At 43.6% G+C, this 12,509-nt stretch overlaps 1 protein-coding gene across 2 annotated transcripts in view; it reads right to left on the reverse strand.

Annotated features, from left to right (window-relative positions):
- The window catches only part of ERGIC3 (ERGIC and golgi 3), a 53,691-nt gene extending 48,000 nt beyond the window's left edge, over nucleotides 1-5,691 (reverse strand). Inside the window, exon 1 of one of the 2 annotated variants that reach the window (XM_089673257.1) lies at nucleotides 5,566-5,691. In XM_089673257.1, the coding sequence (XP_089529383.1) occupies nucleotides 5,566-5,653 (88 nt within the window). In that variant the 5' untranslated portion in view covers nucleotides 5,654-5,691. The remainder of the gene's footprint in view (nucleotides 1-5,565) is intronic. The other variant, XM_089673256.1, reaches the window with a different exon arrangement.
- Nucleotides 5,692-12,509: the final 6,818 nt, after the last annotated feature.

Genomic DNA, 12,509 nt, shown 5'->3' on the forward strand with positions numbered 1-12,509 from the left:
CACTGAGTTTTCTTTATTATTTACACTATTATTGAAGGTATATAGTACAGCTTTTTTTTTTATTTTGAACATGTGACCAGAAGCAGAGAACTAGAAGCTCCTCTTGCCACTGTTTCTCTGAAGACAGGCTGGGAAAGAGCTGGAACATGTGACAGATGTATATCGATTAGGAAAAAGATGTTTTTTAAATTAAAATAATAAAGTGCCATCATCGGCATACAGAAATAGAAAGGATAATGTAAATTAAACTGTGTGTTTACTTCACTTTAATATGTTTTCAACAGTATTTTCTTTTGCAAATAAAATATGAGTTTATGAGATTTGCAAATCATTACATTCTGTTTTTATGTAGATGTTACAGTGTCCCAACTTTTTTGGAATTGGGGTTGTAATATATAAAGGTCATTGTTTTTTTTTTTTTTAAATTTAACTTTTATTTGATTTTCCACAATGAAAAGAACAACATATTTATAAAAAGGTCATTGTTGCTTCATCTCCTTGTCCGGGGTGACTGGTTTTGTATCCATCCCCCTGCAGTTTGTTGCAGTCAGCCTGTAGAGGATGATGCCTGTCATGGTCATTCCCACATATCTGTTCAGGCTATATACAGCACAGTGATTATTTCACTACTAAGTTTACAAGGTAATATCTCAGTTTGCATGGGCTTTTGGTGCACACAAAGTGAATTTATATCAAGGTTGTGCCCAGAGTTCAACTTTAAAAACTTGTGAGTTGCTGCAGTGGAACAAGCAGACAACAGATGAAGTCAGAGCTGCCAACCTGCATGCCTCTTCCAGGTGCGAGATTAATGAAGAGGCGAAGCAAGGAAGTAGTGAAACAAGGATGAGGATGACAGTCTGAGAGCTTGCGCCGCTAAATAAGTTCACCTTTAGTAACATGATAAATAAATAAATATGTGTGGTGTAACATGTTACTATGCAGTACTCCCAATCATTCCCCCTGTGACAGCTGACTGGTTCTTCTCCCCCGCACCCGCTGTGACATTTTAAAAATGGTGCGACTGTGTGTGGCTCTGCCCACACAGCTGCGTCATTCATTCACAGAGATTTGTGAATTAATAAACTACAAGTCCTGTCTACCACTGCAGCAGACGGCTTGTAGTTCTCAGTGAACTACCAGGGCCCTCATAGTTCACCAACACTTCCTGCAACTAAGTAACTGTGTGGCTGGAGGGAGGTACAAGCAGAGACCTGTCAGCAGTGTCTGCAGGAGCCTGACATTGCACCCACGATCCACAGATCATGTGTGCAGTTCTTTGCAGGCTCCAAGAAAAAACCTTGGCAGTTTACCTTTAAAACCAGTTCCTTTTCTGCTCAACATGGCTGCCTCTTCTGGCTTATGGACAGTAAAAGGTTAACTTCCACCTACACACTCACATCATTGTTTAAAGATTTACGGTTCACTAACTTCTGTTTATGTAACAGAGCTTTGTTATCTCACCTCTCTCTGTCCTAAGCAGCTCTGGAGAAAGTATGGTCCATAATCTTCACTGCCGCAACCAGCTAAAAACAGGGAGCTCTTTGTGAGCAGGAACAATGTGTAAGAGCAGATATAGCTATTGATTGGACTGTTCTGGAAGGGCAGAAAACAATTAAAAGAGATTCTGTTGCCAGCAGAAACAAAAAGAAAATCTCTAAAGGGCCCATGCACATGGGCACTGTTACCCATATAGCAAGGTGAATTCTAGTGGCCAGGAGGCACACAGACAGCATACAGCCTGCTGCCAACAGCCCTGTAAAAATACACAATATATACAATAACTGTACGCTGTGCTGAGCTCCACTCATGTTCAGGGCCATATGTGTTCAGAGATGTATGAACATGAAATTTCTCCCATCCATGACAGCATACAGACGCTGCATAATTCAACCTGTCATTAATTATGACAGGGCTGGTGGCAGGGGGCTGTACAATGCATTGTGCCTCCCAGGCATCAGAACTCACAGCTATTTTTATGGGCCCTGAAATGGCCCCTGTAAAAGACTGCTAAAGACATCTAAACCCAAGAACAATAATATGGCAGATTACCAGTCAGATGTGGTGGCTGAAAATGTTTTTCAGGTTACAGCTGGCCACAGTTGGTTTGAATCTCAGCCAGTTTAGTAGGAACCAGATGAGATTCAAATCACCTATGGGCAAGCTGATTGTACCCAAGTCAATCCATCGATCAGGGATTTGCGGACTTTATTTACTAAACCTGGGAAGTGCAAAATCTGGTGCAACTCTGCATAGAAACTAATCATCTTCCAGGTGTTATTGCCAAAGCTTCACTGAACAAGCTGAACTTAGAAGCTGATTGACTACCATACACAACTACACCAGATTCTAAGTGCACCTGTTTTAGTGAATCTCCCCCACAATCATTAAAGTGGTTGTAAAGGAATTTTTTTAAAAATAACACACGTCTATACTTATCTACTCTGTGCAACAGAATTGCACAGAGCAGCCCTGATCCTCCTCTTCTCGGGTCCCCCGCTGGTGCTCCTGTCGTGCTGGTGCCCCCAATAGGAAGCCGATTCCCAAGGGAACACTCATGCGGTCTGGCTCCCGAGTCCATTGACACAAACAGCGGGACTCGGACCCACCCCTTGCTCCATCACTGGAGTTGATTGACAGAAGCGGAAGCCAGTGGCTTCCACTGCTATTGATCTGCCCAGTGAGGAGGGACAAAGCCAGGAAAGCTGCAGCTCTCATGCTCAGCGATGGATCGCAATGGGGTCATGCAAGTATAAGGGGGATGAGACAGGTGTTTTATTTTTTTTAACCTTAATGCATAGAATGCATTAAGGTACAAAACCTTGAGACTTAAAGCCACTTTAACTTAAACAAACAGCTGTGTAGGAGGCTTAAAACTGGGTGAGGAACAGCCAAACTCTGCTACTAAGGTAAGGTTGTGGAAGACAGTTTCATGTCACAGGTCATACACCATGGCAAGATTGAGCACAGCAACAAGACACAAGGTAGTTATGCTGCATCAGCAAGGTCTCTCCCAGGCAAACATTCCAAAGCAGACTGGGGTTTCAAGAGGTGCTTTTCAAGCTCTTTAGAAGAAGCACAAAGAAACGGTCAATGTTGAGGACCATAGATGCAGAGGTCGGCCAAGGAAGCCTAATGCAGCAGATAAAAGACTCATCAAGCTTACTTATTTTCAAGATCGGAAGATGTCCATTAGTGCCATTAGCACAGAACTGGAGGAAACCAGCGAGACCCAGGTACACCCAACTACTGTCTAGAGAAGTCTGGCCAGAAAAGGTCTTCATGGAAGAATTTCTATCAAAAAGCCATACCTCCGACATGGAAACAAGGCTAAGTGACTAAACTATGCATGAAATCATAGCAACTGGGGTGCAGCAAAATAGCAGCAGGTGCTCTGGACTGAAGAGCAAAATATCAAATATATGGCTGTAACAGGAGGCATTTTGTTCACAAATGGCTGGAGAGCGGTACAATAATGAGTGTCTGCAGCCAACAGTGAAGCATGTTGGAGGTTCCTTGCAAGTTTGGAGCTGCATTTCTAGAGATTTGGTCAGGATCAACGGTGTCCTCAATGCTGAGAAATACAGGAAGATACTTGTCCATCATGCCATACCATCAGGGAGGTGCGTGACTGGCCCTAAATTTATTCTGCAGCAGGATAACCACCACTAACATACAGCCAATTTTATTAAAAACTATCCTCAGTGTAAAGAAGAACAAGGAGTCCTGGAAGTGATGATTTGGCCCCCACAGAGCCCTGATCTCACCATCATGGAGTCTGTCTGGTATTACATGAAGAGACAGAAGGATTTGAGGCAGCCTACATCCACAGAAGATCTACTATTAGTTCTCCAAGTTGTTTAGACCAACCTACCTGCAGAGTTGCTTCAAAAACCGTCTGCAAGTCTACCTCAGAGAATCGATGCTGGTTTGAAGGCAAAGGGTGGTCACACCAAATATTGTTTGATTTGCATTCCTCTTCTGTACATTTTTAATTTTGTTAATTGATAAACTAATAACACTTCTGTTTCTGAAATCATTCCTCATTTACAGCATTTTTTTCACGACCGCCCAAGACTTTTGCACAGTACAGTGTATACAGTAAGGTGTACAGTATATACAGTGCTAGGTGTGGTATATATACATATATACAGTACTTGGTTTACTATATATATATATAGGTGTACAGTATATACAGTGCTAGGTGTGGTATATATACAGTACTTGGTTTACTATATATATATATATATAGGTGTACAGTATATACAGTGCCAGGTGTGGTATATATATATTAGGTGTACATTGTATACATTTATATATATATATATATATATATATATATATATATATATATATATATATATACATACATACACAGTGCCAGGTGTACAGTGTAGACAGTGCTAGATGTGGTGTATATATATATATATATATATATATACACACACACACAGTGCTAGGTGTACATTGTATACAGTGCTGGGTGTGATATATATACACAGTACTCGGTTTACTATATATATATATATAGCCCTAGATGTGGTACATACAGTGCTAGGTGTGGTATATATACTAGGTGTATATATTAGGTGTACACTGTATACATTGCTAGATGTGGTGTGTGTGTATATATGTGTGTGTATATATATATGTGTGTGTGTGTATATATATATATATATATATATATATACACACACACACCCCGTGCCAGGTGTACAGTGTATACAGTGCTAGGTGTGGTGTATATATACAGTGCTAGGTGTACAATATATAGTTGTGGGTGTACGGTGTATACAGTGCTAGATGTGGTATATATACAGTGCTAGGTGTACATTGTATACAGTGCTGGTTTTGCTATATATACACAGTACTCGGTTTACAATATATATATATATATTGCGCTAGATGTCGTATATATAGTGCTAGGTGTGGTATATATTAGGTGTACAGTGTATACAGTGCTAGGTGTACAATATATAGTTGTGGGTGTACAGTATATACAGTGCTAGATGTGGTATATATATTAAGTGTACAGTATATACAGTGCTAGGTGTGTGGAATACACAGTGTGTAGGTGGTGTGTGTATATATATATAGTGTTCAGTACACACAGGTATATAGTGCTAGATGTGGTATATATATACAGTGTAAGGTGTGGTATATGCAGTGTGTAGGTGGTGTATATATATATATAGTGTACAGTACACACAGGTATACAGTGCTAGGTGTGTGGAATACACAGTGTGTAGGTGGTGTGTATATATATATACAGTGTAAGGTGTGGTATATGCAGTGTGTAGGTGGTGTGTGTATATATATATATAGTGTAAGGTGTGGTATATGCAGTGTGTAGGTGGTGTGTATATATAGTGTACAGTACACACAGGTATACAGTGAACATAAGTTGTCCGGGTTGTCATGAAAAGCCGTCTCTCCTCCCCTCCCCCATATACAGGTTAATACACACTCAGGAGCCATGCCGGTCCCTGGGAAGGGAGGACACCTGGCAGCCGTGAGGATTGTGGGTGATGTGTCGGTCATACAGGCCGGTGCATGGTCCGTCCTCACCTACAGCCCCGCCGCATGTCTTCACACGGAAGTCCTCCAGAGTCTTGGGATAAGCATCAAACTGCCGAAGCCGGTGGAAAGCCTCCATCTTCCCGACCGGAAGTCCAGTCAGTCACCTCAGCATTTCCGGGTCCATCTGCGATACGTCCTAATCGCATTGGCTGAGTGGAGAGCGAATAGGGAAACCCCACAGTATTGCGAGCATGCGTATCCTTTCACTGGGCCCCGCAGCCGAAGAGCGAGTTGTGTCAGCGCCCCACCTCGTGGCTATAAGATAAATTACACCTGCCAAACTTGCTGGGAAAAGTTATGCGACTTGTTCAGTTCAGACGTTTTTGTCTATTGAAGATTATCCGTCAGGCTCCATTCACACTTGTGCGACTTCAAGATCGTGCAGTTTTCGGTACTTGTCTGTAATTCACCTGATTTATTTATTCAATATAGTTAACATAGTTTAAAAGTTTTATTTCAAACTAATTACTTAGCTAGGATGTCAGTAAAGTGTGTCTATAAATATATAATAATATATATTAAATAAATCAGATGAATTAACAGACAAGTACTAAATGTTAGTATCCATTTATATTCTGTGTATCCAAGAAAGAATGCAGACCTTTTTTGAAGCAATCCACTGAGCTGGCCAGAACCAACTCTAGCAGTAGCTGGTTCCTCCCTGATAGTACAGAGGCTGCCCACTACAACCAGCGGCCGTCTATACACAACCGGTTCCAATAACTCAGTCTAGGGCAGTGGTTCTCAACCTTCCCAATGCCGCGACCCCTTAATACAGTTCCTCATGTTGTGGTGACCCCAACCATAAAATTATTTTCGTTGCTACTTCATAACTGTAATTTTGCAGTAGGAGGAATAGTGCCACGTCATTGGTGTCATTGGGAGGAATAGTGCCCCATCATTGGTATCAGTGGGAGGAATAGTGCCCCGTCATTGGTGTCAGTGGGAGGAATAGTGCCCCCTTCATTGGTGTCAGTGGGAGGAATAGTGCCCCGTCATTGGTGTCAGTGGGAGGAATAGTGCCCCGTCATTGGTGTCAGTGGGAGGAATAGTGCCCCGTCATTGGTGTCAGTGGGAGGAATAGTGCCCCGTCATTTTTGTCAGTGGGAGGAATAGTGCCCCGTCATTGGTGTCAGTGGTAGGAATAGTGCCCCGTCATTGGTGTCAGTGGGAGGAATAGTGCCTCGTCATTGGTATCAGTGGGAGGAATAGTGCCCCGTCATTGGTGTCAGTGGGAGGAATAGTGCCCCGTCATTGGTGTCAGTGTGAGGAATAGTGTCCCATCATTGGTGTCAGTGGGAGGAAAAGTGCCCCATCATTGGTATCAGTGGGAGGAATAGTGCCCCGTCATTGGTGTCAGTGGGGGGGAATAGTGCCCCATCATTGGTATCAGTGGGAGGAATAGGGCCCCGTCATCGGTGTCAGTGGGAGGAATAGTGCCTCGTCATCGGTATCAGTGTGAGGAATAGTGCCCCGTCATCGGTATCAGTGGGAGGAATAGTGCCCCATCATCGGTGTCAGTGGGAGGAATAGTGCCCCATCATCGGTGTCAGTGGGAGGAATAGTGCCCCATCATCGGTATCAGTGGGAGGAATAGTGCCCCATCATCGGTATCAGTGGGAGGAATAGTGCCCCATCATCGGTGTCAGTGGGAGGAATAGTGCCCCATCATCGGTGTCAGTGGGAGGAATAGTGCCCCATCATCGGTGTCAGTGGGAGGAATAGTGCCTCATCATCGGTATCAGTGGGAGGAATAGTGCCCCATCATTGGTATCAGTGGGAGGAATAGTGCCCCATCATTGGTGTCAGTGGGAGGAGGAATAGTGCCCCATCATTGGTGTCAGTGGGGGGAGGAATAGTGCCCCATCATAGGTGTCAGTGGGGGGAGGAATAGTGCCCCATCATAGGTGTCAGTGGGGGGAATAGTGCCCCATCATTGGTGTCAGTGGGGGGAATAGTGCCCCATCATAGGTGTCAGTGGGGGGAATAGTGCCCCATCATAGGTGTCAGTGGGGGGAGGAATAGTGCCCCATCCTTGGTGTCAGTGGGGGGAGGAATAGTGCCCCATCCTTGGTGTTAGTGGGGGGAGGAATAGTGCCCCATCCTTGGTGTCAGTGGGGGGAGGAATTGTGCCCCATCGTTGGTGTCAGTGGGGGGAGGAATAGTGCCCCATCCTTGGTGTCAGTGGGGGGAGGAATAGTGCCCCATCCTTGGTGTCAGTGGGGGGAGGAATCGTGCCCCATCGTTGGTGTCATTTGGGGGAGGAATAGTGCCCCATCGTTGGTGTCAGTGGGAGGAATAGTGCCCCATCATTGGTGTCAGTGGGAGGAATAGTGTCCCATCGTTGGTGTCAGTGGGAGGAATAGTGTCCCATCATTGGTATTAGTGACACCAATGATGGGGCACTATTCCCACTGACACCAATGATACTTACCTTGCAGACCCCTGCTCCAGCCTGGGCTCGCTCGCTCCCTCCCTCTCCCATGGTACCGACACTTACCTGTCAGATGTCTTCCTTCTCCGGCCGCTCTCCTCCTCTTCACTCGCTCGATCTTCGCGGTGCCGCTCGGCTCCTCCTCTCCAAGCTCCACCTCCTTGCCGGTGATTGGCTGCCTGTGTGCCTCTCCTGAGCTACAGTGCCGGTGGCCAATCACAGGCGAGGATTGATCTCGAGGTGTGTCCAGATGACAGGGGCGGCATGGCATCCCGCCCACACCTGGAGACGGCGGTGGCGGCGAGGAGCGGTGTCTCGGTTCCTAAGACCATCGGAAATATGTGTTTTCCGATGGTCTTAGGCAACCCCTGTGGAAGCGTCGTGCGACCCCCAGGTTGAGAACCGCTGGTCTAGGGGATGTCTTTTTAAGATTTATTACTTAAAGATTTTTAACCACTTGGCCTTCCTGACCAGGCCATTTTTTCGCAATACAGCGATGCATTATTTTAACTGACAATTGCACGGTCATGCAACACTGCACCCAAATTAAATTTACGTCCTTTTTGCCCCACAAATAGAGCTTTCTTTCAGTGGTATTTGATCACCTGTGTGTTTTTAATTTTTTGTGCTATACAAAAAAAGACCAACAATTTTGAAAAAAAAATATATGTATATGTATGTTTGACTTTTTGTTATTAAACATGTCCAGTAAAAATGTTTTAAAAATCAAAGTTAGTCATAAATTTAGGCCAAAATGTATTCTGCTCCATGTCTTTGCTAAAAAAAATACCAATACATGTAAATTAATTGGTTTACGTGAAAGTTATAGTGTCTACAAATGGCAGTATATATACTTGGATTATTTTTTTATACTAGGAATGGCGGTGATCAGCGACTTATAGCGGGACTGCGGCGGGCATTCTGACACTGGGGCGGGAACTGCCACTGACATCTCAATGACACTAATAGTGATCAGTGCTAGTAAGAAAGCACTGACACTGTACTAATGACACCGGGCAGGGAGGGGTTAACATCTGGGACAATCAAAGGGTTAACTGTGTGCTGTTTACATGCACAGTGGGCAGCCACAAGGAGTCACAACTGGCTTCGCACAATTAACGTGCCGCCAACAGGGTATATATACTGGAATATATATTATATATATGTATATAATGGCGGCGATCAGCAACTTATAGCAGGACTGTGGTGGGCATTCAGACACTGGGAGGGAAGGGGTTAACATCTGGGGCGATCAAAGGGTTAACTGTGTGCTGTTTTACATAATGTGCTGTGTGTGTTTTACTAGGGAAACATGCTGCTGTGTATTTCTCTGCTGTGCAGAGAAATACAAAGCACTATGTTCTTCCTGGCAGGACAGAGACATGTGTTGTTTACACACAGGTCTCTCCGCTGTCACTGTTTCTTGGTGATCTCCAGGTGGCGGTGGAGAATCTCTGGCCGGGACCCAATGATCGACATCTGCAGTCGCCAATGGCGGTGCGGGTAGGGCGTCGTGCACTTCCCTTTCCTGGAAATGCAAATCACGTATATATACACATGATTTTGCAGAGCCCTGTAGCAGCACTTCTGCTATAGGGTGGCGGGGAAGCGGTTAAACCCTTTTGCAAACTATTTTGGGGGCGACAGCACTGGCATGTAAACAAACTCCTGGCCACTGTAGCAGCCCAGAGTTTGTTTACATTTTTTTCTCCCAGTTGCCAGCTAACCTGATCAATTCTACATCTGCCCCCCAACCTGTAATCTTTTGGTACCCATATGAATGCAAATATATGTGTTGGGTGCACACACATACAAAATCAAAAACTGATGTCACACCGTACTCGGCACAGTAAAAGCAATAATTCTAGAGCCATCACTTAAAATTGAGTGTATTTTTTTCTGATATAGATTTCAAATACAGTAGTGCAAATATTGTGTGACAGAAAAAAAGCAATTACCCCCATTTTCTTTGGAACTATTAGATTCATCTGCATGATATTAACAGCTGCAGTGGTTGCTATCCAGTGAATGCACTTTATGGCATTGAATGAGGAAAGAACAAACAGAGGGCGCACATGCCTAGTGCATTACCATAAAAAATGTTTAATAAGAAATAAAGTAGGTGTTGTACTCACAAACGACAATATAGTCAAGGCACATCATAAAGAACAGCTGGGTCAACACCGCGCTGAGTAACAGTCCGCATTAGGGAGTGTAGACATCCAATAGGCGTTTCGAGGACTTGCCTCTTCCTCAGAGAGCTCTGAGGAAGAGGCAAGTCCTCGAAACGCCTATTGGATGTCTACACTTCCTACTGCAGACTGTTACTCAGCGCGGTGTTGACCCAGCTGTTCTTTATGATGTGCCTTCACTTTATTGTCGTTTGTGAGTACAACACCTACTTTATTTCTTATTAAACATTTTTATGGTAATGCAGTAGGCCTGTGCGCCCTCTGTTTGTTCTTTCCTCATTCAGTATATTTGGATTCCCCCGGTCTATTTGAGGGCAGCAAGGTGTGCATGTTCCAGGACATTCTTAATGTGGTTGTAGCCTGCATCGAGTCCATCCCCAAGCGCAGGAGCATTTGTGTTTGCTGGCACTTTATGGCATTGTCCTTATGGTTGGTTCTTCATTGCACTTAAGAGCATAGATTTTACCCCCATTTTAATCCACAGGATTTCTGCTTTCAGGAAATACAGTATATAATGTTTTGGGGTTTTAAGTGCACTTTCATGTAAAAACTTTGTTCGTTTTAGTATGTAAGGACAAAATAAAAAAATGTCTCTGACAGCAAAAGGGTTACAGTGTATGTAAACCCAAAAACTAGTTTAGTGTATGTTCGGTATCATGCCTAACTGTATACAGTTTTTTTTAAGCAAATATTCTTTTATTGTTACAAAGTTTCTTACCTGGAGATCTTGTCAGTAACAGCACTTACTGTTGCAGGCTGACAACGCTAAGCCGTTGCCTCACAATTGACAGCACCGTTGCCAGCCTGCTGTGCACTCTTTCTTCTGGTTGCCGTTGAGCTGCCTATCATGCTCCAAACTATATTCTCTAGCTTCTGGGTAATCTTCAGCTTCTAGGTGTGCATAAAATATTCAAATAACAGAATGCTTCAATTCTCTGTATTACTTTGCACTGCATGGCTCTGTAATTTAGACTGTTACGCAATCCTGGAAGCTCAGACAGTAAGCTGAGGCAGTTGACAAAGGAGCAACTTGAAGCAACACAGTGGCTAAATGGTTAGCACTTCCGCCTGGCAGTACTAGGGTCGTCGGTTCAAATACCAACCACGGCACCACCTGCCTGGAGTTTGCATGTTCTCCCTGTGCCTACGTGGGTTTCCTCTGGGTACTCCGGTTTCCTCCCACACTCCAAAGACATGCTGGGAGGTTAATTGGATCCTGTCTAAATTGTCCCTAGTATGTGTATGTATGAATGTAAGTTGGGGACCTTAGATTGTACGCCCCTTGAGGGTTAGGGACTGATGTGAATGTACAATACATATGTAAAGTGCTGCGTAAATTGACGGCGCTATATAAGTACCTGAAATAAATAAACTTCCAGACTTCAGATGACATCTGACCTCTAACTTCCTAGAGTCACGCTCAGGCATAGTGAATAAAAATAAATAAGGGGACTAATCTAAATGTTTCAGTTAGGTCCTATGATGCTAGTGTTTTTATTGCTGGAGGAAAAATATATATAGTAAGAAGATTGCTTAAAAGAACGCTCATCTGTTTCTATTGGGTTGCGCCATTGCTGGTCAAATCACTGCAAAATCTTGCTCACCAGCGAGAAAGCCACAGCGTAGTTTTGCTTTACTGGTCAGACAGTGAGGAAGCAACATGTAGAAGCAAGTGAGTGGCATCTTTGCTCTCCTAGCAATTTTTTGGCTGATGAGTTTCCACCATCAATAGGTATACTAGTAAGACAGGGAGCTAAATCTCTACAGTAATTTATGACTAAAAATTCCGATTTTTGTGCTATCCCATGTATGATGGGTTCTCTTTAAAGTGATTGTATTTCATATATCTCATGCATGTTGGCCGTCAGTGCATGACAGTAATAATAAATGACAAAACATTTGTTACTAGTCAATGGATTTATTATTTTATTAATTTTTTTTTAATTTTTTTTTTATTATTTTTAAATTTTATAATTTCTAGTAATGTATTTACAAGCCGCTTTTATTAATGTATGAACTTTTTAACATTTTCTAGTATTTTTTGATTCCTTTTATGTACATTCTATATGGTTCTTTGTAAACTTGTTGATTATGTACTGTATTTGATTGACACCCAGGCCCCTCCTCCCTGCCTAGGACAGCCCAACCCATAGGGGAGGGCCCTATTTCAGTCTGGAGGCATAAATGGGAACACACACTCTCAGTCCAGCCAGCTCTGAGGAAGAAGGCATGTCCTTCGAAATGCGTCAGCTGTACTGAGTGGCTTCCTCCATGATGGGATTCGCATTGGCGTCTTGCCTCTAAAG

This window comes from Staurois parvus, unplaced genomic scaffold (genome assembly GCF_062004578.1).
Source record: "Staurois parvus isolate SC_StPar_1 unplaced genomic scaffold, SC_StPar_1.0 ptg000137l, whole genome shotgun sequence".
Lineage (NCBI taxonomy): Eukaryota > Metazoa > Chordata > Amphibia > Anura > Ranidae > Staurois > Staurois parvus.